A 27154-nucleotide genomic window follows, 5' to 3' on the forward strand; every position below is an offset into this window, starting at 1 on the left:
ACAGTATATAATTGTTATGCGCTTACTGTTTATAGAAACTATGTTAAGTTACGTGAGAGAAGTTAAAATCGTACAGTTAATCATAACACCTAAATATGTGTTATGATTAACTGTACGAAGGAAAGGAAGAGTGGTTTTGACAGCGTTCAATTCGTTTACAGAGTGTTTTAAGATGTAGCCAAAACTAATGATAGCAATGTTGCTCTCTTCTCGATAAACTAAATAGAATATTCAATTCGAAAAGTATACATGTATCTCTCATTTTAAAGACATAGGAAATATCATGACATTTAATAAGACCATTACATGTTTCTTTTTGCATTTGTTAGCAGGACCTTATAAGATGATATTAATAGAAATATCGTTATTATATAGCATTAACAAAAGCAGTAACGTTTCCGAACTCCATATATTTGAACCAACATTGATCCAACTAACAAGTACACACGCGGAAACGTAACTAACTAAGCAAAGGAATTAATTAAAATAAATTAGTTTAATTTACTACCGCTGACGATTGTCTTGATTATGTGCTAGGGATTTTGTAGGAAGTTCTACTCACACATTGGCTAATCATTAACGAAATAATGTTGAAGAATGTGACCATGAATGCAAAAAATGTGTATTAAAAAACTATTAAGGATGTAACAATAATTGTGAATTATAAACATTACAACAATTCACAACAAATCTTCAACATATTCTATGAACATCGTTTTTTACTACGGCCCTACTTCGTAAAAAGTAGATTTTATGGTTTTTCATATAACATATCATTCTCCCTCCCTAATTTTATCCAAATGCGTCCACTATATTTATATAGAATAAGACAAACAACACACTTTTATCATGTATCTATCTAAGTATTATAATTGGCATGAATTTACGATAGTTATAAATCTATATTATTTAGTAAATCCGGTATCATATAAACCTGCCTTAAATGCTACCAGTATATTGCCCTTAGACAAAAGCGCTCTTAGACCTAACTTGCATAACTTAGAACAACTCACATGATACGCGTGTACGGTCTCCAAGAAAAGGGGTATAATAACATATGATATGAGTTCCTTTTAATGTTTTAACTTCTGTTGATCTATTTGTTTATGCGTAAAAAACATTTGTTGAAGAGTACATAGAAAATATGTAGCCTTTAACAATTGAAAACGGAAAGTCCTTTTCGAATTGGCATCAGTTAGAACCTGGCTACAAATTCGGTGGAATAACTAAAAACAACGAATTTTAATTATTATTGCTAAGGCAATGTTAAGTCATTTTATTTTGGATTATGAGTATTTCAATAACAAAATTTAGCACATATTGATGCCAGTACTTTTAAATGAAATAAAAATATCAAATCAAAACATAACGCTTGTATTTCCCTAGAGCCCTGGCATAATTTGCTGTCATAGGAGGTGAACTTATTGCCTTCTTCGACTCGGAAGCTTTCTACTCTTTAATGTGAAGACAAACAGCTTGTATGTAATTTAAAAATAAATACTGTTTTTTACTCTTAAGTAATTAATGCAGCTAAAAATTCATGTGACCAGAACCGCGCGAAAGAACTAATTGAAAAGTAAATAAGATATTTTTTAATATTATATAAAAAAAACTAGAGATTACAATCGTCAAAGGATGTATTATTTCGTAATCTAACTCTATTAAACAGTCGATCGATTTCGAAAACCAACAAACGACTTCCACAGATTACATCACGGTAATCAAAACTGTTTCTAATAGAACATGACAATATTAATTTCGCTATCTCTCTATCGTCATACTAATTAGAGTCTGCAACACTCGCAGATGTTAGATAAAAAGCAGTTCTTGTCTCTTTACGCCAAGCTCAAGATAATAAATTGACAAATTAATTAAGCGTAAGACGGATGGTGTTTAGTAAAATTATGATGTAAAACAGGGTGCTGGGTGCAGGAAGATTGAACAGGGAAAACTTTGTTTTAACTGGTTTTATAACAAAATACAATGTTATATTGTTTCTAGAAACTCTCCGGTACAGTTTTAGGGACAATATTCCTATGTTCCTCCTTACGTATTTATTTGACATTTAAGTAGTAGTTATTAGGCATCACAAATAATCTACATATGACTTGATGATGGACTAATTGAAAGACCATCCCCTAAATAGCTCCGAAATATGCCAAGAAACTAATTTAAGTGGAGCGGGTCGAGAAATTGGACATTGATATTCTATGAAAGCTTAAATATGATTCATAGAAATATCTACATCAACCTCTACCTAATTAATTTCATTTAAATCAAGATTACTTTGTGATTGTTAGATTAATTAATTATATTCTCAGTTCTAATTACTATACCTTATCTTTCTAAGTAATAGAAGTCAAGGCCTGAAACACTTCACCGTAATAGTTACTAATTCTTATTAAATGGACACCTAATACCTAAAAACATTTACCTACGTGCGAATGTGCCAATTTTGACCTACTCCATAAAACTACTAAAGCAAAATTTGCGGGAAGAAGAATTGTCTTCATATCGTAAAGAATTAGTTTCATAATTAACTGTTTCTGCTTTGAGCCTAAAAACCAATGACGTATGTATCTCAAATATTACGCCTATTGTCTTCAACAAAGGTTTATTTACTTTTCAAACTTTCGTATCGCCATATTTGTTCACGAAGCTAAATTCGCAACATGTTCCTAATTTAAAGCTAGTATGTAACATGTCTATTCGTGGCATACATTTTGGGCGGACATTTTGTGACAGGGTTCTAACAAGCTGAACTACATTTAGTACTTAAGCCTTAAGGCTGGCGCGGGGGTAACGAGTGCAGTATAAAAGTGCTTGTGTGCACTTACTCAGTATCACTTGCCGTAGTGGATTTTATATAACAAAATGGCAGCTAAGGTACTTGTTTTATAGTGATTGAGTGCGAGCTTAATATGTTTTATAAAAATAATATTGTGTTTTTACGTAGGCTATTTTTAGAAATATGTTTTTACTGAATGAGTCATTATGTTAGCTGGATTCGTAAACAGGATTTAATACTTTTTTAGAAACATAAATAAATGCATAAATTGTAAATGTATGATTGCGGTCTAACATTAAATTATTCAATTAAATATTCTTATTCTCATACACAAAAAAATATAATTAATATTTGTATTTTAAGTTGTTAGGTAATTTGACAATTAATTGCATCACTTTCTATTTTTATTACAGTTACTAGTCTTCCTGTGCGCCGTGGCGGCTGCCCGCGCTGGTGGTTTGTACTCCGCCGCTCCTTTGGCCACATACGCCGCAGCTCCAGTCATCAAGAGCTACGCCGCGCCCGCGTACTCAGCGTACTCCGCACCAGTTGCGTACTCCGCTCCCGTAGTGAAGGCGGTTGCTCCCGCTGTGTCTTCCATCTCTTCCTACTCCACCCACACGGCCCATGCGGCTCCCGTCGCCGCCTACGCCGCTGCTCCTGTAGCCGCATACGCCGCACACGCACCCGTAGCGACCTACGCCGCGGCTGCTCCCGTAGCATACGCCGCTCACGCCGCTCCCGTCGCCACATACGCCCACGCTCCCGTAGCGACCTACGCCGCACACGCCGCTCCTTTGACCTACGCTGCACCCGCGGCTTCCTACGTGAAGTCCTTCGCGGCTCCCGCTGTGACCTACGCGCAGTCCGCTCCCTTGATCACCAAGGCTATCGCTCCCGTTGCCACATACGCGGCTGCCCCCGTCGCGACTTATGCTGCCCATGCCGCCCCGCTGACCACATACGCCGCTGCCCCCGTACTGAAGTCTGCTCTGACCTACTCCGCAGCGCCCGCTGTCTCTCACGTCGCTTACAACGGTCTCGCGGGCAACTACGGCTGGTGATCACCTAACGACTGTACATAGATATGTAGTTGTTTATGTTTTGTATATATAACTTTTATACAACGCGATTAAAATTTATAAAATAACACATACCTTATTTTCTTTTCAACCCTGAATTCTACAATATCTTCTACCCGACTGCGTTATTTAGCAAGGTAAACATTCGAAATTGATATTGTCGTTAGATAAAGTTTGTGTTAAAGAATTCTAGCAACATTTTGATACTAAGTATTTGCTTTTCACAACATAATCTTGATTATTCGTATCTTAGTTTCTCATTACAAGGCGGAAGGGTTGATTTACGGTATCCCTTCTTATCACAAAACATTCTATTTACTTTCTTCCGCTAAATAAAAAGGGATACATACTACAATCAAGATATTGGTCGCTTACTCAGACTCCAAGAAGTAATTTGAAACTTGGCAAGGCTAAAAATGAGAGCTAAATATCTACATTAACATCTACGCAAGTATGTATTAAGTTAGTATGAAGAAAATTACAAATAATAAGTAGAACTGCTGTATTAGAACGTTTAATCCATGAACTCGATTTGAATGTGCACGTGTGTTTTGCACGTGCATAGACAGACACGTATGGGATATAAAGTCTATATACAGTAGTGAAATAAAAAAATGTTATTCATATTGAATTTTAGTTAAAACCGAGATACTGTAATTGCAAACAAAAAACATTTAAGATCGTATCACTAAACGGATATTATGATACCACATCATTATAACATAAATCATAAAGCGGAATCAACACTAATTACTCAACAATTACATGTTTTCGCGGAACCGCAAACAATTCAGTACAATAAATTATATCTTAACATAAAGATAGTCATCATTATCATCATCACATTGTCTTAACAAGGCCAAGCTTCTGTCGAAAGTATGGAAACACCTTGACTTGTCACGCAACAGTGACGTCACTTTATAGGATCAAAATGTGTTATTCCGTTGAGCAATTTGTTCACACTTGACATAGATTAGATTTTAATAGAGGCTCGTTCGTGTCATACTGGTACTTGGTGTTTGATGAGATGTAATGTTTTATACTCTGTGGGCTATTGGAGTTGGTAATTTAGTGGGTTATTACTCTTGTCTTAGGAGGTCATAACCACTTAGTGAATTCCTGGATAGAGAGCTTTCGTGTTCTGCACGTATCTTTTACACAAACTCAGAAATGGACTACATATTAAAGAACCGATCTTTTCGCTTACTAGTACTAATCTTTGCTGCCCTATACTTCATAAAGTCGACTCGAGTTCAGCCAACCACTACTCACATTTGTATTGCGCAAAAGCTCAATATACTATCGCAGCTATTGAATAAAGAATAAAATAAGTATTCATTTTATATTTTGATTATTGCAGATTTTGTCACCAAATACAAAATTTACAATATTTGTCAACGACCTAAGTTTCCCAAGTAAAATATTTTTTATTGCACAAATAGGCATAATTCGCACTGGCCCAAACTAGTCGCGCAACCGTACAGCGTTCATTTGGTAAATGACGACAGATATTTTGGATTCCGTGTCAATTGACTGGAAACTGCGACGTATTATATCATTTAGCTTAATTACACGTATTTATTTAATTGTCTACGTACAGAACCCTATTTCCAGTGGAGCACGGGAGGTCATTTTAAAGGAAATGTTTAACATTTTGGGTTAACCGTCTATATTATTGCTTTGATCGTCCTCACATCGATTTATATGAAAATGATACGTAAGGTTTCAAACCAATGTTTTTTATCATTAATACCATTGCTCAAAATACGGTAAAAAGACATCGTGGAAATTGCAAAATCTTTTCACAGTGTCAGAAATACATAAATCATAATATTATTTACATATTTCTGCAGAAAATAATAAATATAACATATTTTTTTATTTATTAGAAACGCTGGACGTTTCCGCAATGAATACAATGTTATTCAATGGTGATACTATTCGTGAAGAAAAGATATCTTTGGACTATCGCCAAGACATATTTCCCGGCCGTTACATATAAGAAAAGAAGGTCTTTTTATTTATTTACATAGCTAGTAAACGGTTAGGAAGTTGACTGAAAGTGGACCTTCATACAAAAGATACACAACGTACCGAATAAACATATAATAGTAAATATATCTTTATAAGTTTCGTAGAATATTTTAAATACTTATTTTAGCAGAGAAAATAAAACTTTTTAATCAAAAGCAACTTAATCTAATAAGCTACATGACGTTAGTTGATCAATTAATGGGCTAAGTGGTGTGATGTAAGACGTAAACCAACTGTGCAAGACTTTGTTTATAGTATCCAAGTAAATGCACAATACACAGGTACACACTCATAGCCCGGTAGGAGGTCTACTGACACAATCTGACCTGCTAGTAATAGGCAGGAAATTAGTGTCTATTAATAACGACAACTGCCGTAACTCAATATTATTATCATCCCCAAAAATCATCGGTCACCGATAAATGGAGAAGTACTCCGCGAAAGTCGAACAACAAGTTACTAAGATTAGCCTTCAATTATCAACTAAAAAAAGACCTCACAAATTTCACATAATTTCTTTAATTCATACAAATTTTATCATCAGAATCAATCTCAATTAAATACATATAAAACGCAATCAGCAATCAAACAAATTCAATAACACTGTTACAATTGTAATTAACAAGATATGCCTAATTACCGTTTAAAATCATTAGTCATGTCGAATTAATTTGAAAACCCCGTCGCCTCTAGGCATAATGCTACTTAACACATTACGAAACGTAATATGTATCTATGCATTGGCGATTTTGTCGTCGTGACCCGACACAAGTAGCCGGCTTAGGTCAACGAACTCCTCACAACTTTTGACCTTATAATACAAATATTACTAAACAAACAAATTAAACAATAATTCTGGCCATTTAAAAGAAAAAAATGCATAAACAATAGAACACTGATTCTAATTTCGAACTCATCAATGCATGACGTATGTCAATGTATAATTTAGTTATTTTTCTAGATGCATATGTAACCTAGGAATTAGCAAACGCTGTGTGCATCTTTAGTTTAATATTCTTGTAACCTCGACATGTAAATTGCCGTGTTAATGAACTTTCAACTTTAGCTAAGGCGCATAGGCAAAAAACTCATCGATTTCTAAAAATAAATAACGTTTTAATGCAATTTTTTCTTCTATTTTTGAGCATCTCGTTTGTATGTCAAACAATGTTTTTGTGATATTGTATCACTGTGTGTGACTTATATGAAAATGGTGATGGTGGTAACCTACAGTAAAAGAATAATAGTAAGAAATATGAGGAAAAAACAGAAAAAATATTAAGTGCAAACTATTGCATGCATACAAGTTACCTCACAAATAAAGGTAATTTCCGTGTAACCGCCTTAAATTATATAAAACAAAAACTCATTTGTATCATTCGTTAACATTCCTTAAATGACATTCCTTTCGGGCGTTTTAAACATTAAGGAAATTTCCAGAAAAACACAGGCTATCGTCTAATTTTTAACAACCAGTATTAGTGTATACTCACGTTATTACTTGTAGAAGGCGTAACAGTAAGTAGCAGATCGGAGACCAATTGAATGGCAGCAACATCGGAGGTCCATTGCTACACATAAAACGCATCCGAACATCCACTTCCTATATCAACATTTACTTGGAAGGCAAATTAGTTCACCTTCAGTTCACCTTTTATTATTATAATGTGTTCTGTTCTTATAAAATTATATATTAATTTCAAAAAAGACCTTATGAACAACGTTTGTGATACGATTATGCGCCATTTTACTAAAATTACCTAGAAACTTGACAATGGCGAGGCCGCTTTGTTTCCTGAGATTTGGTTAACTATATAAGCTGACATTTTTGTTTTGGCTAACATTCGACCCGTCAAATCCAAACAATCTACATCAAGATGATCGCTAAGGTAAGCAAGTGTCATCACTTTGTGATATTTGCATAATCGTGTAAGCTTTAGCGCGATCCTTTCATACTTTGAAGTTATTAGTTTCGTTTGAACGCTGGATTTCCGAAGGACTTTTGCTAGTTGTGCTTTTGTGGAATATTTAATTATTTTTGTGCATCAGTGTATTGTGATATCACGGGCCGCGGGAGTTCTTATCCTATTTGTGTTTGAAGATGTGTGTAAAGACTCGCGACCTAGTGACAATTGTTGTCTTTTATGAAGTAAGATCCTCGCGTCCCTTTTGTTTAGAACATCAATATTATCATTGAATGGAATCAATACCTATTCTCCGTCTTTATTCTATTCCTATTCGATTGCTTATCTATTCAGAAAAATATCGATGTTTTGTTTTTAATCCAGACTTAACCGCAAACATTTCAACACAATTCCAAAAAATCATACCATTTTGAAAAGGACTCATCTCAGATAAAGCTAATTATCTGAAATATTATATACAATACAATAAAAGTAAAGAAAGCAGTATAGAGCATGTTCTAATAGCAGAGATAAACATTACACCATATGACTTGTTTTCCTGCACAACAAAACTAGCTTTTAAAGTTAAAGCAATCACTGTTTTACCCATTAGCAATAGTTGTAGGGTCTAATAACACATGCAAGTTACCTATTGCACCAGTTAGAATAGTTTAACCACATGTACAAGCTATTAATTATTTATTCTGTGGTTAAACTGTAGTAAACTACAATTTGGCGTAAAGCCAACGTAACTTAGTTGAACTGCACTTATTTAAGACAGCTTTATGTCTAATATATCGGTGTGCGGATTGATGTGATTTATTTCTTCATAAGCCTTTCGTGGCTTAGTTAAAAAAAGCCACACGGATCGATCTCTTGGGTTAAGCTACGCTTGTCGAGGTTATTTTGTGGATGGGTGATCATCTTTACAACTTAACAATTAAGCAATATACAAAAGAGTGCGTACATTTAAAACTTGAATTGCACTTGACCGGTTTGGATCTCAACAAGACTCGATCTACTATTATTCTAAATCACACGAGGACTTGCCTAACCCTGTTCTCATTAAGTAACGAGCGGCCTTTAGACGAATCAATAAATACAGGTTTTAAATCTCTACCATCGGAGACAGCTTTCATAATGACTGTCACTTGTGTGCAATCGACAAGATCGTTAATCATAAATGTTGGATTTATCAGTATTTTCATGTACACTGAATCGCTATATAATAATCCTGTAGAAATACTATTTAATGACATATTTTCGGGTTACCACCGGTCAGCTCGGAGCTCGGTTTTCGACGACTATTGAATTTGTATGAACAACTGATCAACGCCCCAAGCGTATTTCGCAAGAACTATTTTCTTTATGTTGTTTTGAACGTCACACGATCGTTAATCGACAACAATTTTTCCTAGGAATTGTAGAAAATCGCTAGTCAAGTGTAGAATTTGTTAAAAATGACGTATACAAATATGTGAGATGTTTTAGTTCCACAAAAACCCTACTACTGTACCTCGATTCTCTACCACTATCGACTACCGACAACCGGCTAGCTATCGAAATTTTGACATTTAGCACGTACTGCCAAAAAAGTTTCTGCAATATCCGTCAGAGGCGCTGATCAGATTTTCATCCAAAATTTCTCGATGACAGATTGGTCGGTAATCGATAGTAGTAGAGAATTAATATACTGGTGATGTTATCTAATTAAAAAGTCTACTTCCTATTACATCAGTTTAAAGGCACTTTGCTTCACACACAAATTTTAAAGTCTTAAAATTCCAAATTGCCTATCAAGGTACCTTGCTCTGTTACTCATTCATCAATCATATCGTGCTGAAATATTGTGTAACATGACAGGTTGTCTACTAGACAAAAGAGTTGCACGAATTATGTCGTAACGTTTAATTCTAATTAGCATATTGTTCTATTACGTACTGCCTAATATTGTGTTGCATTATGATCTAACTTCAGTGCACTTACTAAACCTAGGGTTTGTTTTTTTTTTATAGCAAGGATGACACAAATGTGCATAATGGTGGACATAGAGGCAACTAAAGATAAAGACTTATAATTGGACATATAACAAAATACTAAACTGTTCAGATTGAGAATTATTTTTGTTCGGACCTTAGAGTACGTGAACCTCAGACGTAAACGCACAAATTCTTCTTTATAAAAATAAAGGTTTATCTTTCGTAAATCTGGATTTAACTGAGCGTACTCTCAATAATATACAGATACGAAAAAGTGACTTTTACTGATGAGACACAAAGTACAGTTGCCTTTTCCAAAAAGTCAAGGTTCCGACGAGCAAACTTTCGAGTGAGTGTTATTAATTATACCGGTGTATTTAATGGTCGGTACGAAAACAAAAAGGTTTTACGTGACGTCGTTATAACACCAATGGGAACTGATTTACCTACGTACTATAAATTAATTATGGCAATACTACTAAATTGTTTTATTTGCAAAAGCTATTAGAGTTAAAAGCTTTCAACAACATTTCAGGGAAACGGTTCAACTGTTTAGTGGAGATGGCAACATCAAATAGTTGTTACAAAAGAACGTAGGTGTACAGGGACAAGAAATGGCTCATGACAGTCGCTTGCACTTATGTCGAAATTGTCAAGGTACCGACCTCGAAAGTACCTGACGACGACGCCATTGACATCGAACGGACACATCTACTTAATTTTTAAAAGTAGAAATTGCGTATCTTGAAAATTGTGATGCGATAGTACAAAACTGATAAAAAAATTGTGACATAGTTATGATTGAACTAGCTTTAAAAACAAAAATAATAACACAGTATTAGATCGATTTCAGTAACTATCTGCCTATTATATGTTCTAATCTCCAAACTTTGTCTTCTTACCATACATTACGAGTACCGAAAAAATATAGAACCGTGTAACCGTTCTATTTAATTTAATCTCCTTAACCAATTCTTTGTGATATGTTGAATTCAAATAAGCTAATGCACAATTTCGAATTTAGATTGATCATAGTGATTATGTAATAATAATTGTTTTTCTTGTTTCAGTTTGCCGCTCTAGTCTGCCTCTTCGGTTTATCCCGTGCCAGCGGCTGGCATGGAGAAGGCTACTCCAGCATTGGTTACGGAGCCGGTGGCTACTCACACTACGTAGCTCCTTCCTACTCCGCTCCTATAGTAACTAAGGCTGTTTACACCGCACCCGTGGTCACCAAAGCCGTTGTTCCTACATACGCCTACGCATCATACGCACCAGCTATTTCCACTGTCTCTCGTTACCAAGTACACTCTTCACCGGTTGTGAAATCGTATGTGGCACCAGTTGTGAAGTCATATGTAGCTGCTCCAGTCGTCGCCGCCCCTGTTGTAAAGACCTACGTCGCCCCCGTATCTTACGCCTCATACTCCGCTCCTCATTCCCTTGCCTACGGCCATGGTGGATATTCTAGTGGTTATTCCGGTGGCTACTCCACTGGTTACTCTGCCGGTGGTTACGCTGGTGGTTACATCGGCTACGGAGCTGGCGACTATGGTTCCAAATACCTGTGGTAAAAAGCGATCAATTTTTTTTCCTGTATATAGCTATGTATCCTAAATTGTAAATAGTTTATCACCATTATGGCTGTTTTAATTTATAATGGAGTTTCGAATCGGTGCTCTTGTATGTATTTATAGTATTAAAAATGTACCTGTTTGCCAAATTTGTGTTTTTTTTTTCACTTAAGTTCTACTACGTTTAGTAAGAACCCAAAACTATTGTTTGACATTAAATGCAATATCAGAAAAATGCATCGTCGAAAAGCTTAAAGAAGCTTCTGTATATTATACTTGCAACACTAAATTAAGTTTACCATGTAAATACAAGGAGTAATATCATATTTGATCCAAATAAACAGGCCTTACAAGTTATGAAATACTAACATGTTTGTTTTTGTTGCCATCTCATTAATTTAATGAATCAGTAAACATTATTTCATATTGGTCTACATTGAACACTAATTGGTATCCACGCCTATCAATCAAAATCAAACATCATACATGAACATAATTGCCATCATAAAATGGTCTTGGTAAAGAACTAACTTGTTTAGGTTGTTTAGCAATTTATCTGACGCTGTGCAGCAGCTATGGTAAAGGCAAGTTCTGCATGGAGATCTCTGGTTAGTGGTTAAATAATTGGCATGAGGCAAAACTTGGTACCTGATTATTTTTGATATTTTCAGTAGTAGATGGCTTAAGTCCGTAAATTATAATCACGGACCCAAAAGTGCAGAGGAGCACATAAAACTGCAGGTCCTGCTTCTGTATACGCGTACGTGTACGTCAAAGTAATGGTCAGGTTCAGTACATTGCTGCTTTGCCGTAAGCTGGTAAATCATTATAATCTAAGAAGACAACAATGTACAGCATAGTGACTGTGGCTTTCAAATAATTATCAACTAAGATGCACTTATAGCCTCCCTGATCGGTCATCGATCTCAGTCAGTTATTTGACATAATATGTACGTTGCTATGATGAAGTCCCTAAAAAATCCCTGCGTAGGCTTCTTTTGATGAAATAGATTTTTGCCAAATATGGTTCATTTCTGGGTTTATTAGCACAAATGCTTTTAAACGATGCTATAATTACTTTGCTATCTTCGTAAGATATTTTCGTCTCCCAGTTTCGGTTTCGGCACACTAGCCATTTGCTAATTTGTCAAAGTATCAATAACGGAATTATCCCTTAGTCGTTAAATCTATCGATCAATGATTTAGTTCCTCGTTTAATTTTAACTACAAAGTTCCGAAAACCATTTCCTTATTAGTTAATTTATGGTCAATTGGAAGGGACGTGTGTGTGTATGTGGCTTCGGCAGATTACATAATTTTATTGGTCGGGTGGAGACCAACCTTGACATTGAAACCGAAAGTGCCGGCGGCTGATCCGCTACGGAGATTCAATACCAATACCAGTTTGCAGACGCCCATATAAAAGCGAAAGCAAGTGCTCCAAAAATTATTACACACGACAACAACGTCCAATACAAACATGTACACCAAGGTACACAGTTATTTTTATATTCGAAATTCAGTTCCTGAAAATGTTTTTGTGATGCTCTATTTAACGTTAAACATTAGTGATATTGAATTAAAATCCTAAGTTCAGGTTGTGCTGTGATCTCATAGAGGAGATTGGTTAATTTCTTATTAATCTTAAATTCTACCTAGGAGGAGATCTGATCTTTTGAATAAGGTCTTTTATAACGTTGTTAATTTTATTTTTTAAATTACAGGTAGTTATCTTCATGTGCGCGGCTGGCATCGCCTCCGCCGGCAACCTCCTGCACGCCGCTGCTCCAGTGGCCTACAGCGCACCCGTCGCGTACAGCTCCGCACCCGCCGTCTCCTCCGTGTCGTACTCCTCGCACACCGCGCACGGATACTCCGCGTCTCCCGTCATCGCCAAGACCTACGCCGCGCCTGCTCTCACCACATACGCCGCCGCTCCCGTGGTTGCCAAGACCTACGCCGCTCCCGCTCTTACCACTTACGCTGCCGCTCCCGTCGTAGCCAAGTCTTACGCTCCGGCCGGTGCTGTCTCTTACCAATCCATCTCCACCCACTCTGCTCCCGTCGCGTACGCTAAGACTTACGCCGCTCCTGCCGTCGCTACCTACGCTGCCTCCCCAGTGATCGCCAAGACCATCGCTCCAGCTGTGTCTTACTCATCCATCTCTCATGCCTCTCCCGTGACATACGCTGCTGCCGCTCCCGTCGTCACCAAGACCTACGCTGCTGCCCCCGCCTACGCCTCCTACTCCGCCCCCGTGGTGGCTAAGGCCGTGGCTCCCGCCGTGTCTTACTCTTCCATCGGTCACTCAGCGCCCGTCGCTTACGCCGCGAGCCCAATCGTCACCAAGACCATTGCCGCTCCCGCGGTCGCCACATACGCCGCTGCTCCCGTCCTCAAGTCTGCCGTCACTTACTCCGCCGCTCCCGCCGTCTCTCACGTCACATACGCCGGTCTCGGAGCCAACTACGGCTGGTGAACACATGATTGTTGATATTTATTGTTAGAGGTTAACCAACTGTAAATAATGATCGAATAAACGAAATAAACACCTGAAAATAAGAACTTGTTTTGCTGCTAACTCTGTTTTGATTCACCCATTTAATAAATAACATTAGTTAACCGATTTACTAATTTCAAGTGACTACGGCATCAAGTATAATTATTTGAGTTATTTTATTGATCTGCTGTGATAAGGTCATGGTTAAACTGCTATAAGGTCTATGCTCACCAAAATATGTCAACAAATGGCACCATCTGATCACATGTAAAACTTTAAAGAAAATAATTATGGTGTCACGTGTCCTTTCCGAAAAGTGCCTTTACAAGTCCCAATAGTACTGAAATATAGCCAGCATAAATAGTATACTAATACTTGATCTTTGTACCAATACACATAGATACCTAATTAATAGGTAGGTATATAACCACGTCCTGCTTCGTTTGTGGAAATATCAGTTATATCGGAATAATATCTTTTTCGCATACTACTTACGTAGAGATAGAAGAACTGACGAGCTGCTTTCGGGCCCACAGCTCATTTCTAAACAAGGATAAAAAAATACTGTAATTAGGGTAGGATTATTGAAAGTGTTAACAACAGCCACTGATCGATCTCTGAGGTTACGCTACGCTTGCTGAGGTTGTTCTGTGGATGGGTGACCATCTTTTACATATCGAGTTCCTCCGTGTTTCGGAAGGCACGATAAATTGTGGGTCCGGGCTGTTATGATCAGAGATCTTTGACGGTCGTTAACAGTAGTCAGAAGCCTAAAAGTCTGATACGATACTTACTCTTCGTTAGGACTGGTCTTACCGAAGGATATTTTGTTATAACCCAGGTAACTGGGTTGTGGAGGTCCGATAGGCAGTCGCTCCATGTAAAATACAGATTGTGGTATTCAGATGTATCCGGTGATACTGGAAGCCAACTTCATCATACTTGGAAGAAAAGCCAGGCTGTTTTTTTTTATCGTTGGAAGTGTGAAGCGACAGCGAAGGGCTGTAGCCTATAAAAGTGCTTGCGAACCCAGTCTTTTTAAATTTTCTCTTCTGTTAATAAAACCTATCATAACTATAGCCTTTGTAACTAAGATTTGTAAACAAAACGACTTCAAGGCTAAAACGGATATAAGTCTTCTTCCATAACATTTGTGTTTAGATTCTAATATAAAAGGTTAGTTAGTTGTAAAAGGGTCAACGGAAACGCAAAAAGGTTAACGTGTAGCGTCTAAGCAAACAGGCAATTACTAAATCTGTATTCTCTACAGAATGATGATAAAATCAAGATAATTACATAACAGTGGATTTAAAAAATAATATCGAATTATGGAGCAAAATTGTAAAATATCTACCTGAAGTATTGTGTTATAACTCAGATAACTAGGTTGTGGAGGTCCGATAGATAGACGTTCCATGTAATACTGATATTCAGCTGCATCCCGTAAGACTGAAGCCTACTTTAGCATAGTTGGAAGAAAGACTAAGCTGATACTGAATATCCATACTAATATTATAAATGCGAAAGTAACTCAGTCTGTCTGTCTGTTACTCAATCACACCTAAACTACTGAAACAATTTGCATGAAATTTGGTATGGAGATATTTTGATACCCGAGAAAGGACATAGGCTACTTTTGAGCCCGGGAAAATGTCGCGGGCAAAAGCTAGTAATAAATAAATTGTAAAACACTTAAGGAAATAAGTTTCCAAGAATTCTGAAGTAGCTCACGCTGTTTAAATAAAAGTATGAAAGGCCGGGGTACGGTAAGTAAGTAAGTGCGTGAGGTATCACTTTGTACGTTTCAGTCACCAGTAACTGAGTTGATCACATAGGAAGGAAGATAAGCAGCACCTATTTTCTAAAAGAATAACTTTTTTATTGGATGCCTTAAATACCTCGTATGATTTAAGTATACTGTGAGACCACTTAATCCAACAAGAAAAGAAGCATAAATTATTCATTCAATTGAATAATCTGAAAATTGTGTGATATCCAAACGTACAAAAATAAATGGTTTCAATTCTGAACTACTATACAGGAAAAAAAAATTACTACAGCCGATTTTTATTTTATCCAAACATTATTTTAGTCTGTTTAATGCTTTTAGCAGCACAGGTTATAAAAACAAAGACAAATTATATTACTGTTGATAACTTCGGTTTTAAGCAGAAGGTAAGTATTTAGTAGCATACAAAACTTAATTAAAGTTCCACTTATTTTGCCAATAGTTCCACTACTTCATATACAGACATGTAGAAATTGGACCATGAAAGTAAATGTCAATATAATTGATGTCTTTTTTACTCACGTTTTAGGCTCACGAGCCGAACTTGCACTTGACCGGTTTAAGCTTCGCGGAACAAAACACCTCTAGGCGATATCGTTCAGAGGTTCAATGTTAATACCAGTTTGCAAGCACTCATATAAAAGCGGAGGCATGTGTTCAAAAAATTATACACTTATCAACCACTCAAACACAAACATGTACTCCAAGGTACGGAGCAGTCTTATATTAATTTAAGTGATTTATTCAAATGATTAAATTACGAGTTTTTATTCTTCAACGATAATCTGTTTTTTTTTTAAATTGAACTGTGTGAAATTGTGTGAAAGTGTGGATTTTTTCAAAACATGGTGAATTTATTCCAGATCGTAGTTCTTCTGTGCGCGGCTGGCATCGCCTCCGCCGGCAACCTCCTGCACGCCGCTGCTCCAGTGGCATACAGCGCACCCATCGCGTACAGCTCCGCGCCCGCCGTCTCCTCCGTGTCCTACTCCTCGCACACCGCTCACGGATACTCCGCCTCTCCCGTCATCGCCAAGACCTACGCCGCGCCTGCTCTCACCACATACGCCGCCGCTCCCGTGGTTGCCAAGACCTACGCCGCTCCCGCTCTTACCACCTACGCCGCTGCCCCCGTGATCACCAAGTCCATCGCTCCCGCTGTATCTTACTCCTCCATCTCTCACGCGGCTCCCGTGACTTACGCTAAGAGCTACGCCGCCCCCGCCGTCGCCACCTACGCTGCGTCCCCAGTGATCGCCAAGACCATCACTCCCGCCGTGTCTTACTCTTCCATCGCTCACTCCGCTCCCTTGACCTACGCCGCGGCCGCTCCCGTCGTCACCAAGACCTACGCTGCTGCCCCCGCCTACACTTCTTACTCCGCTCCCCTCGTGACTAAGTCGTACTCCTCGTACGCCGCTCCCGCGGTCGCCACATACGCCGCTGCTCCCGTTCTCAAGTCTGCCGTCACTTACTCCGCCGCTCCCGCCGTCTCTCACGTCACATACGCCGGTCTCGGAGCCAACTACGGCTGGTGAACACATGATTGTTGATATTTATTACTAGATAATAATCAACTGTAAATAATGATAAAATAAATTATTCGACAACGAATTAAAAACCTCAAATATATTTATCTCTTTTATTTTAACTAAATGTTAACTATGTTACCTGACAAATAATATTATAATAGCACAGGTAAAGTTCAGTACTAACTGCACCATATAATTATGAAGGGTTGCATCATTAGCACTAATTAATTATCAATCAACTGAATATTCGATATAATAATAAACAACTTAAATAAGCGTCTGTTGTCAAAGGAGATAGTATATAAAGGATTTAGAAAGTAGATGAAAAATATCATTATATCATATCATTACCTATTAAATATAGAAAAATCGTCTCTCCGGCGACCCCAACATACACAGGTAATTCAAAATTGTCAGATACAGGGAGAAAAAAGTGCAAGAGAAAAAAGAAAAAAGTAATTGACCTATGTAATGGCTCTTTCAATTTAGCCGTATCGTGTCGGACCGCAGCAGTGCCGAAACGGTGCGTTTGTCGTACGGTGCACGGACGGTCATTTGTTTTCATACAAATCGCACGGTGCGGCAACAGTGCGGTGTCGGTACCGAGAACGCACGACGACAGGACGGCAATGTCGCAAGCTCCACGTGTTCATTTCGCTGTTGAATAGTGCGGTGACTAAACGTGACAGCTAATTTCATTGAATTTTCATGTTTATTATTTGCTTAAAATGGATGGAGGCGCTTAACACACTGTCCCGCACCACGCAGCGTAGCGCGTGAATGTGTGTTCGAACGTTGCTTGTAAGTATCTCCGTTTGTATGGAAAACACGCACAGTCTAACACACAGAAAATGCATCCACGCGCGTTCATGCGGATCACGCGCATACACGCGGAGAAACATGCATCCCCGCGCGTAGGTGCGAGGCGAGACGCAAGGTATGGCACACCGAATCCCGCAGTGCCGCGCGTGATTTTTATCAAGACTATCGTGATGCTCAGTACTGCACGACCACCACAGAGAACGGCGAATAAATGAGAGCCGCCGTGCGTGAATCTACAAAACACACCTACGCGCGTGAGTGCGCAAAAAACCCGCACGATGATGCAGATCTGCACTCCCGCAGGAACGCGCGTAGGTGCGTCGACACGCAATATGCAGCATGATGCGGGGCACTGTGTTAATCGCCATAGACGTGGAAGAATTTATAAATGAAATTGAATATAACATAACACAACACTAACATACAAACGCACGGCAGTCAGATACGCTTTCAATTTAGGCGTTTGGTGTCGGACGGCTAACGTACCGCAGCGGTACGGCAGCGGGCTATAACCAGCGGCACGGTTAACGTGCGGCAGCCGTACGACACGAAACGTCTAAATTGAAAGAGCCCTAAAGCTCACGTTTCAGCGTGAAAATAACAAATTAATATGAAATACACAATACGTAAGACATCTTCTCTGTGGTTAGTTGTATGAAGACATAAAATATGTAATGAGTCGATGAATGAGTTCTTTTCATACAAAGTTTTGAGTCCCAATCAAGTCACTAAGTTTTTAGCAGTCTATCCAAATATTGTTTTTTGTTTAGATTGGCCGCGTTTCAGCTTTATGTCGAATGTCGTATTTTTCCTACTGCTAAGCAACCATGTTGAAACAAAAGTCCCCAAAAAATGCTAATGTCTTACAATGTCAAGTTTTATAATATTTCCGTGAAATGGTTTAAAACAATCCAAATAGTATTATATACCACCAACTTTTGAATTTTCGCATTATGGTAGGTATGTATGAACTTGTAATAAAATCTTTTCTCTACACAAAAAAGCTCGATATTTGGGTACCTCACAAGCTCACTGAAAGAAACCTAATGAACCGTGTACTCATTTGGGATTCTTGAAGCCAAAGAGATTTTATTATAAGTTCATACATACTATAATGCGAAAAGACTTTTTCCGCGACCTAATATTTGTAAGCTAAATGGAAACTAAATCCTGGAAACTGAAATGAAATTGCCTTTAGAAAGAATCAAAGCAATATAAGTGTAACCTATTTATTAATAAGTATAAAATGATACTTGATTATTTCTTAGTATTAAGTTTAATTTTTTACATAATAATATAATTTAACAAATTTACTATTACTATAATGTAGCAAAGACAACTACATAGGCTTAATGTGAATTCTCAATAAAGTCTAGTTTTTGCTCACAACTTCCACTTTAAATCCAGGCGAAAAAATATTTGGGTGTGTTTGTGTCATGTCTAAATACTTAATAGTTTTTACGTGAAGAAGTAACAAACCACCTATCCAAACGAACTGTCGGATACGCATACTATTATTTTTGAACTTTTACAACAGGCATGTAATAAAGGCAGTGGTTTAGGTCGCCACGCCGATACCACTGCGTTGGGAGGTCGTGGGTTCGATTCCCACACAATGCAACTATTTGTGCGATCCACAAATATTTTTTTCAGGTCTGGTTGAGCTTTGTGTCTGTTGTTTGTATGTTTGTGAAATTCCCCACGACACAAGAGTTGAGTAATTAATATAAAAAGTGGACAATTTGTACACATAATATTGCTAACGATGAGTCTTATATGATTTTAAAAGTCGGGTAAACAATAAAGTATCGTAAACTTTTAAAATAATATCAATCGACTCTCTACACCGTAGTACCATGTAAAATACTAGTTGGATTGCATAGGCTACGAAGACATAAAAAACACCAAGATATCATAATAATCAATATTTAGTAATTTTATTAACGTTTATACAAATGCTTACCCGATTATTCCGTTTGCCCTCATACTGTTTGCACTTGTAAATGAAAAAGCCTTGTTTCTATTGTTACGAACATACATACATAACATCCGCCTTATTCCCACAAGCAGGAAGAGATCAGAGAACGCCACTTGTAACAATCCTTATAAACTGTCCTTTCTTCTTTCGCATCCATACATTTTGTCTTGCAGGAATAGCAATTATTATATATTATATTAGAATCATTGCTGTAGGCTTTTACAAGTTTCTACTCATTGACTTCAAAGTTTCAGCCTTGGTTTTAATGGCAACTAATGTGACTGTAAATTATGAAGTTCTTGGTTTACTTTTTCAATGTCCTTCCGGTTGTTATTTATGTAAAGAACTACATTTACAAAATAGATAAAACGATTACCAACTGCCTCTACATTAAATTCAAAAGAAACCCCAATGTAAAATAAAACACGTGAAGTTGTTACAAATAATTACAATAAATAAAAATGACACGTGAGTCGAACTTGCACTTGAACGTTTATGGCTTTACGGAACAAAACCGCTTTGGGCGATATCATTCAGAGATTCAATGTTAATACCAGTTCGCAAGCACAGATATAAAAGCGAAGGCATGTGCTCAAAAAAATTATTACACACATCAACCACTCAAACACAAACATGTACACCACGGTACGGAGCAATGTGTTATTTATCAGATAATATCGATCTTAATTGTTTTACCGGCGACTGTTTGTCTCTTTACTGCGAACAACGCACAATTGTGTGTTTATTTCCCTTATAGTGTGATAATCTTTTCCTTCAAGAAAATCAGCATTAAATAATTCGTGTAATTTAATTACAGGTAGTGATCTTCATGTGCGCGGCTGGCATCGCCTCCGCCGGCAACCTCCTGCACGCCGCTGCTCCAGTGGCTTACAGCGCGCCCATCGCGTACAGCTCCGCGCCCGCCGTCTCCTCCGTGTCCTACTCCTCGCACACCGCGCACGGATACGCCGCCTCTCCCGTCATCGCCAAGACCTACGCTGCCCCTGCTCTCACCACATATGCGGCTTCTCCCGTCATCGCCAAGACCTACGCCGCTCCCGCCCTTACCACTTACGCCGCTGCCCCTGCCGTCGCCACCTACGCCGCGTCCCCAGTGATCGCTAAGACCATCACTCCCGCCGTGTCTTACTCTTCCATCGCTCACTCCGCTCCCTTGACCTACGCCGCGGCCGCTCCCGTCGTCACCAAGACCTACGCTGCTGCCCCCGCCTACACTTCTTACTCCGCTCCCCTCGTGACTAAGTCATACTCCTCGTACGCCGCTCCCGCGGTCGCCACATACGCCGCTGCTCCCGTCCTCAAGTCTGCCGTCACTTACTCCGCCGCTCCCGCCGTCTCTCACGTCACATACGCCGGTCTCGGAGCCAACTACGGCTGGTGAACACCTGGTTGTTGATAAATTTCTAACTAGTCATTAATCGACCCTGTAGAAATAATTAATATGTGTGTAACGAAAAATCGAAAATAAAACCTTAGAAGGTATATACTTTTTTATTGTTCCTTAGTACATGTTAATATGATCGAGTATTTTGCTATCTATTTCAATTATTCATTATTTGATCATACATAAAATAATTACAATAGTTGACTTCCTGATAATACAGATACAGCAAATTCATAAAAAATAACATATATTATGGAGAAGAGAAACATTGTATTTGTAGAGACTACAGAATGTAACATATTGTGTGTGAAACGTGCGTATGATGCGTAAAAGAAAACTGTAAACTCACATATGTATCTAGAACGCAGTTCACAAAAAGGTCTCGTTTATAAGATATGAGGTCTATATCACCGTAACACTGTTATTACACAAAATCGTGTCGTAGTTTTTGCCGAGATAACAGTTTCAAACTCATGTCCAATACTAGTCCAGATTGGTTGCCGCAAAGAAACAGTAACATGAACGATCCCATGGTTATACCATACACGCCAGCATAATATAAAAATGTATAGTGTATATGTTACTGTAAAAGCCCGAACTGTGGTAGATCCTAAGATTTTCCGGTATAACCTAAGATTTACCAACTCTCAATGGTAAAAGTCCGAACAATTCCTTTATTTCGAACTTTTACCATTATTCACTTGATAGATCTTAGGATTTACATAATCACACGGTAAAAGTTGATAAAGTCATATCATAACGTGTTATAAAGAAGGAATTTTGGGCAAACCGACATGGGTAGGTTAGGTTGGAACGTGGTTATTTTTTTTTAGTCCACCCAGAAGGAGGAGCCCTGCCAAGCGGGGCTCCGGCGACATCTCGACATCATCAAGTAAATAGAGGTAAAAGTTCGAAATAATAGTATTGTTCGGACTTTTACCATTGAGAGTTGGTAAATCTTAGGTTTGACCGGAAAATCTTAGGATTTACCACTGTTCGGGCTTTTACAGTAACATATATATAAATTGCTATTTTGGTTTCTAAATAGCTGGCATAGCACAGTTTTATGGAAAAGCTGTTGGTATATTTATACGAAAGAATGAATGTCCAATGTCCCTAACCCACGAGCTTTAACGTTTATAGTAATACAGACATGTCACTATAACCATAAAAAATGCAATACAAAGGTCCGAATGCTGAGTCATTAAGGCATTGCGATAAACCGAAATTCTTCTCTGATAAAAATCCTCAGTTAAAGAAACCAATAAGATATTTAGTAGGTAGTACTATTTCGAGATTATAATACCGTTTATCAAACTTGGAAATATTAGTAAGCAGACATACAGAATGCCTTTCAATATGTTTTTTGTGTCATCATTATCTACATCATTTACAGATTTAGAGTAAAGTCATCCTTTTCGCTATGCCGCGTTCTCCAATCCTGTGTCGATCTTATACAGGCATCAGACATGCCTTGCCTATTTTCTGATATTGTCCGTCTATGTTCTTAATCGTTTTTGTATGCATACTATGTATTACCTGGCTTAATTTGTCAAGCTCTGTGTGAACTTGAAAGAATGTAAGTAGAAAAGATGAAAACTAATGAAAATTCAAAATAATCTATGTTTGTATCCAATTTTATTCAACGTTTAGTGATTTAGTAGATCACAGAGTTCTGGAATTACAAAGAAATTAAATCATTGAACATCATAGGCCTTTCGCAATGTGGTAAGCGTATTCAGTTCGTTTTACTACTCTTACTTAACCTCTGATAGTAAGTTATCATACGTAACAAGCTAGTTCAATTAAACGACACACACGAAGTTACAGCCTTCATAACATCGATGGTCTTAAAATTACTAGAAACGTGTTCTATGCGTTAAAATTTAATTCAACAACAAATATCAAGAATAAGGAATAGGAAGTCTGTTGACCACATTTACTTCGTCTCCATTCCCGATTCGGTCAAAGAACGGTTGATTTTTATAATTTCCATTATAATATTCTCAATACTACACCATGAGTCTAAAGAACAATGGCAAAAAAATCACTTATATTTTTTGAGCGTCTTCGAATCTCAATATTACCAATGTACTTTATTAATTATCGTATGAATTTCAGGAATATCATTTTTACCTCTGAAAGCGACATTTAATAGATTAAACAAAAAGTAAAAAATTGACTATCTAAGAATGATTCTCCATTTCCTTTAGATTAAAAATGTTGCCATTAGGTACTTTGTTGTTTATTAAGTAGATTTATGTTGTCTTTGTCTATTTAATTGTTTAAATAACTAAATAGTCTTCAACGTGAAATATATTGTTATGACAAATTATTAAAAACAGTTACTAATAAACTGAAAACTTCTCATTTATTTTGCTCATACAAAGATATATTTACAGTCAACAGAGATAATATTTTAGTAGTATTATCTTTTTAAAGTATGGCAACTATATATTGTCTACTTCGGTTCGATTTGATTGTTTGTCGTTGACGTTTGGTGATTTTCGGCATTGACGTGTTGTTGTGTTTTTCGATTACTATTGCTTTTTCGTACCTATTTTCAAACAACTCTGACTTACTGAGGATTTCTGCTCTATTTGTCAACCCTGCATCATCTCTAACGAATTTCGATTTGGATTGCATCTACATGACTTCTACTGATTCATCATGGACGTTTCCCTTGCTTTTTGGATTTTGTGAACTAGTATAATACTTCTTCAAGTATGGGAAGTCGTGTCAGACTGACAAGAATTCTGTGCGTGAATTGTAACATAGAATAGCTTCCGCTGATACCCTGCTTTAGAACAAAATACAAGAGTTGCCACATTGCTGATTAGCTGGGTTTATCCAATAACATATCTCACGAAAATAGGTTGTCCGGTGGATAGACATACTCGTACAATAGGCTGCTGTGCTGACTTTAGTCTGGTACTTAGGATAGCCCAGGCATCAAGATAATGTACCAACTGAATTTTAAAATGAAATGATAATCAGAGATGTCATTGTGTATGAAAGAAATAAATAATGTATAACCTTTTCATTTTTTATTTACCTTTGTTGTTACAACCAAGCTGATTTATACTATCTAATAACTTAAATACCCCATAAAACAGTTTGTTTTATAATATAACAGTCTAGTTGTAGGAACAATGACTCAATTAAAATATGCCGGAGTGAAGTTGGCTACAAATGGTTTATCAGCAGCTATCGGCTCTTTATCTCTTTATTAACGCAAAGAATTGGAAATGTAGACATAAGACCCAGAGGTTACCATACGGAAATCTCTGGGTACATATTAGTTTTGGGGCTATACCTGCTCGAAAGGTTAAGGCAGTCAACTTCACTACGATGACGATAGTAATACAGGGTGTAATTGACAGCTAACGGTCAATTATAACATTTTAATGAAGTGATGATGACATAACCTATAAAAATATAAACTCAAATTACTCAGGATCTCCGGTGCGCCTAATGAACATATTTATATATTTAGAGTCGGGAATTAATGCTGCATATTATAACATTTGTTTTATTTGAAGACGCAACATTTTAAAATGAGTGATTATGATGTATGAGATTTTGCCATTGTTCTTTTCAAACTGTTTAATGTGGGCGTATTTGATACAACTCTACTACTAGGATTGTTAAATAGTACCCAGCTGCTTAAAACAGGCAAGATGTGAAAAAAATAATCACGCATTGATACTAATGTAATTCTTGATTAGCATAATAAATGTATCTTGTACCTACATTACAACTACTACTGTTATTTTACACACCTCGTGTGAGTCACATTTGCACTTGACCGGTTTTGGGCCGACGGAACAAAACAGCTCTAGGCGACGAACTCAGCTTCAATGCTATTACCAGTTCGCAGGCACAATATAAAAGCGACAGCAAGTGCTCCGAATATTATTACACGATAATCATTCGACTTATCAACATGTTCTCCAAGGTACGACGAGATCTGAATATTCATATAAATAAAGCTCAGTGAGGGCGACTGTGTGTTAAATAAAGTTTTCACTCCAAAGTAAAGGACATATAAGTTTAAGTGAAGAAAAGTGAGTACAAAAAATCATTTAGAATGTTGTAATATTTCAGGTAGTGATCTTCATGTGCGCGGCTGGCATCGCCTCCGCCGGCAACCTCCTGCACGCCGCTGCTCCAGTGGCATACAGCGCACCCATCGCGTACAGCTCCGCGCCCGCCGTCTCCTCCGTGTCCTACTCCTCGCACACCGCGCACGGATACTCCGCCTCTCCCGTCATCGCCAAGACCTACGCCGCGCCTGCTCTCACCACATACGCCGCCGCTCCCGTGGTTACCAAGACCTACGCCGCTCCCGCTCTTACCACCTACGCCGCTGCCCCCGTGATCACCAAGTCCATCGCTCCCGCTGTATCTTACTCTTCCATCTCTCACGCGGCTCCCGTGACTTACGCTAAGACCTACGCCGCCCCCGCTGTCGCCACCTACGCCGCGTCCCCAGTGATCGCCAAGACCATCACTCCCGCCGTGTCTTACTCTTCCATCGCTCACTCCGCTCCCTTGACCTACGCCGCGGCCGCTCCCATCGTCGCCAAGACCTACGCTGCTGCCCCCGCCTACACTTCTTACTCCGCTCCCCTCGTGACTAAGTCGTACTCCTCGTACGCCGCTCCCGCGGTCACCACATACGCCGCTGCTCCCGTCCTCAAGTCTGCCGTCACTTACTCCGCCGCTCCCGCCGTCTCTCACGTCACATACGCCGGTCTCGGAGCCAACTACGGCTGGTAAACACATGATTGTTGATATTTATTACTAGTCACACAACGACTGAATATGTTCGTGTATTCGGAAAAAGTACAAAATAAAACTTATAAAAAATATTTGTTGTCTTTTTATTCTTGGTAGGGAATAGATATAACCCTTTGAGAAGTCGTGAATACTATATTATGGACTTCTCTTCTACAATAGTATAAATATGTTTCCACGAACAGATTAAGTCAACTATCGATCCTACTCCAAAAGCACTTTTTAGTTCATCAAATAAAATAATTGAGTTCAAATATCATAAACGTGTAGTTCTAAGTACTAATTCTGTTTATTAACAGTAACATCACAAAAATAATGATACCTGTGTAGGTATAACACTACTTTTCTTAAATGACACAAAATCTACGTAATAATTACGCTGCAATTTTGCAACTGTCAATAAAACTGGTTTCATGACAAACATTTAAAAGGACACTTGTGTGTTCGTACTTACATGCAAAGGCTAAAGGAAGTTCATAAAGTTAGAGACTAACCTACATACAGTCATCATCGCTACAATGTTGCCAACGATTATAAGAAACAGAAATGTAATACGGACGTAAATGAGCTACAATCAAAAATTGCAGTTGGAATTGAGTTTTTGCCACTTATGGTGTTAATGTTGTTCATTGATTCTTTGTTTATTTTCTACACTATTACCTATTTTGTAATCAATAATCAATTTATTAATTGCGGAAACGAGAGGTTTTTTACACCTTACCGAAGGTTAAAGAAAGTTCAAAGTGATGATGGTAGCTTATTTTTTGTCTTTAGAAGTAAATTTCCTGTTGTCAATATTTTATTAAACATGCTTATTATTTAACAAGTAAAAATAACAACATTTTTGCCGACAGATATTTGCCAAAATTGATAAACAAGCAAGTTAATATTTTTGTAATCAAATTATTTTTACAATAAGCGCGTTTGTTTTTGTTCTCGATATTGTTCCTAGTAGTGGCGTAGAAA

The 27154-nt window shown here is 37.8% G+C and overlaps 4 protein-coding genes across 4 annotated transcripts; all 4 read left to right on the plus strand.

Moving 5' to 3' along the window:
* Positions 1-2732: 2732 nt before the first annotated feature.
* Positions 2733-13856, plus strand: LOC142976295 (uncharacterized). The gene is made up of 4 exons (XM_076119582.1): positions 2733-2886; positions 3202-3849; positions 12788-12853; positions 13086-13856. Exons 1-4 carry the CDS (start codon positions 2875-2877, stop codon positions 13839-13841), a joined length of 1482 nt encoding a protein of 493 aa, XP_075975697.1. The 5' UTR covers positions 2733-2874; the 3' UTR covers positions 13842-13856.
* LOC142975915 (uncharacterized) lies at positions 7761-11499 on the plus strand. The gene is made up of 2 exons (XM_076119061.1): positions 7761-7793; positions 10858-11499. The coding sequence occupies exons 1-2, from the start codon at positions 7782-7784 to the stop codon at positions 11359-11361; spliced, it is 516 nt and encodes a 171-aa protein (XP_075975176.1). The 5' UTR covers positions 7761-7781; the 3' UTR covers positions 11362-11499.
* Positions 13857-16280: 2424 nt separating the features above from the next.
* On the plus strand, positions 16281-26262 carry LOC142976296 (uncharacterized). Its single transcript, XM_076119584.1, has 4 exons — positions 16281-16359; positions 16515-17186; positions 25221-25346; positions 25496-26262. Exons 1-4 carry the CDS (start codon positions 16303-16305, stop codon positions 26168-26170), a joined length of 1530 nt encoding a protein of 509 aa, XP_075975699.1. The 5' UTR covers positions 16281-16302; the 3' UTR covers positions 26171-26262.
* LOC142976012 (uncharacterized) lies at positions 20590-21478 on the plus strand. Its single transcript, XM_076119197.1, has 2 exons — positions 20590-20628; positions 20801-21478. The coding sequence occupies exons 1-2, from the start codon at positions 20617-20619 to the stop codon at positions 21383-21385; spliced, it is 597 nt and encodes a 198-aa protein (XP_075975312.1). The 5' UTR covers positions 20590-20616; the 3' UTR covers positions 21386-21478.
* Positions 26263-27154: the final 892 nt, after the last annotated feature.

Source organism: Anticarsia gemmatalis, chromosome 10 (genome assembly GCF_050436995.1).
Source record: "Anticarsia gemmatalis isolate Benzon Research Colony breed Stoneville strain chromosome 10, ilAntGemm2 primary, whole genome shotgun sequence".
Taxonomy (NCBI): Eukaryota; Metazoa; Arthropoda; class Insecta; order Lepidoptera; family Erebidae; genus Anticarsia; species Anticarsia gemmatalis.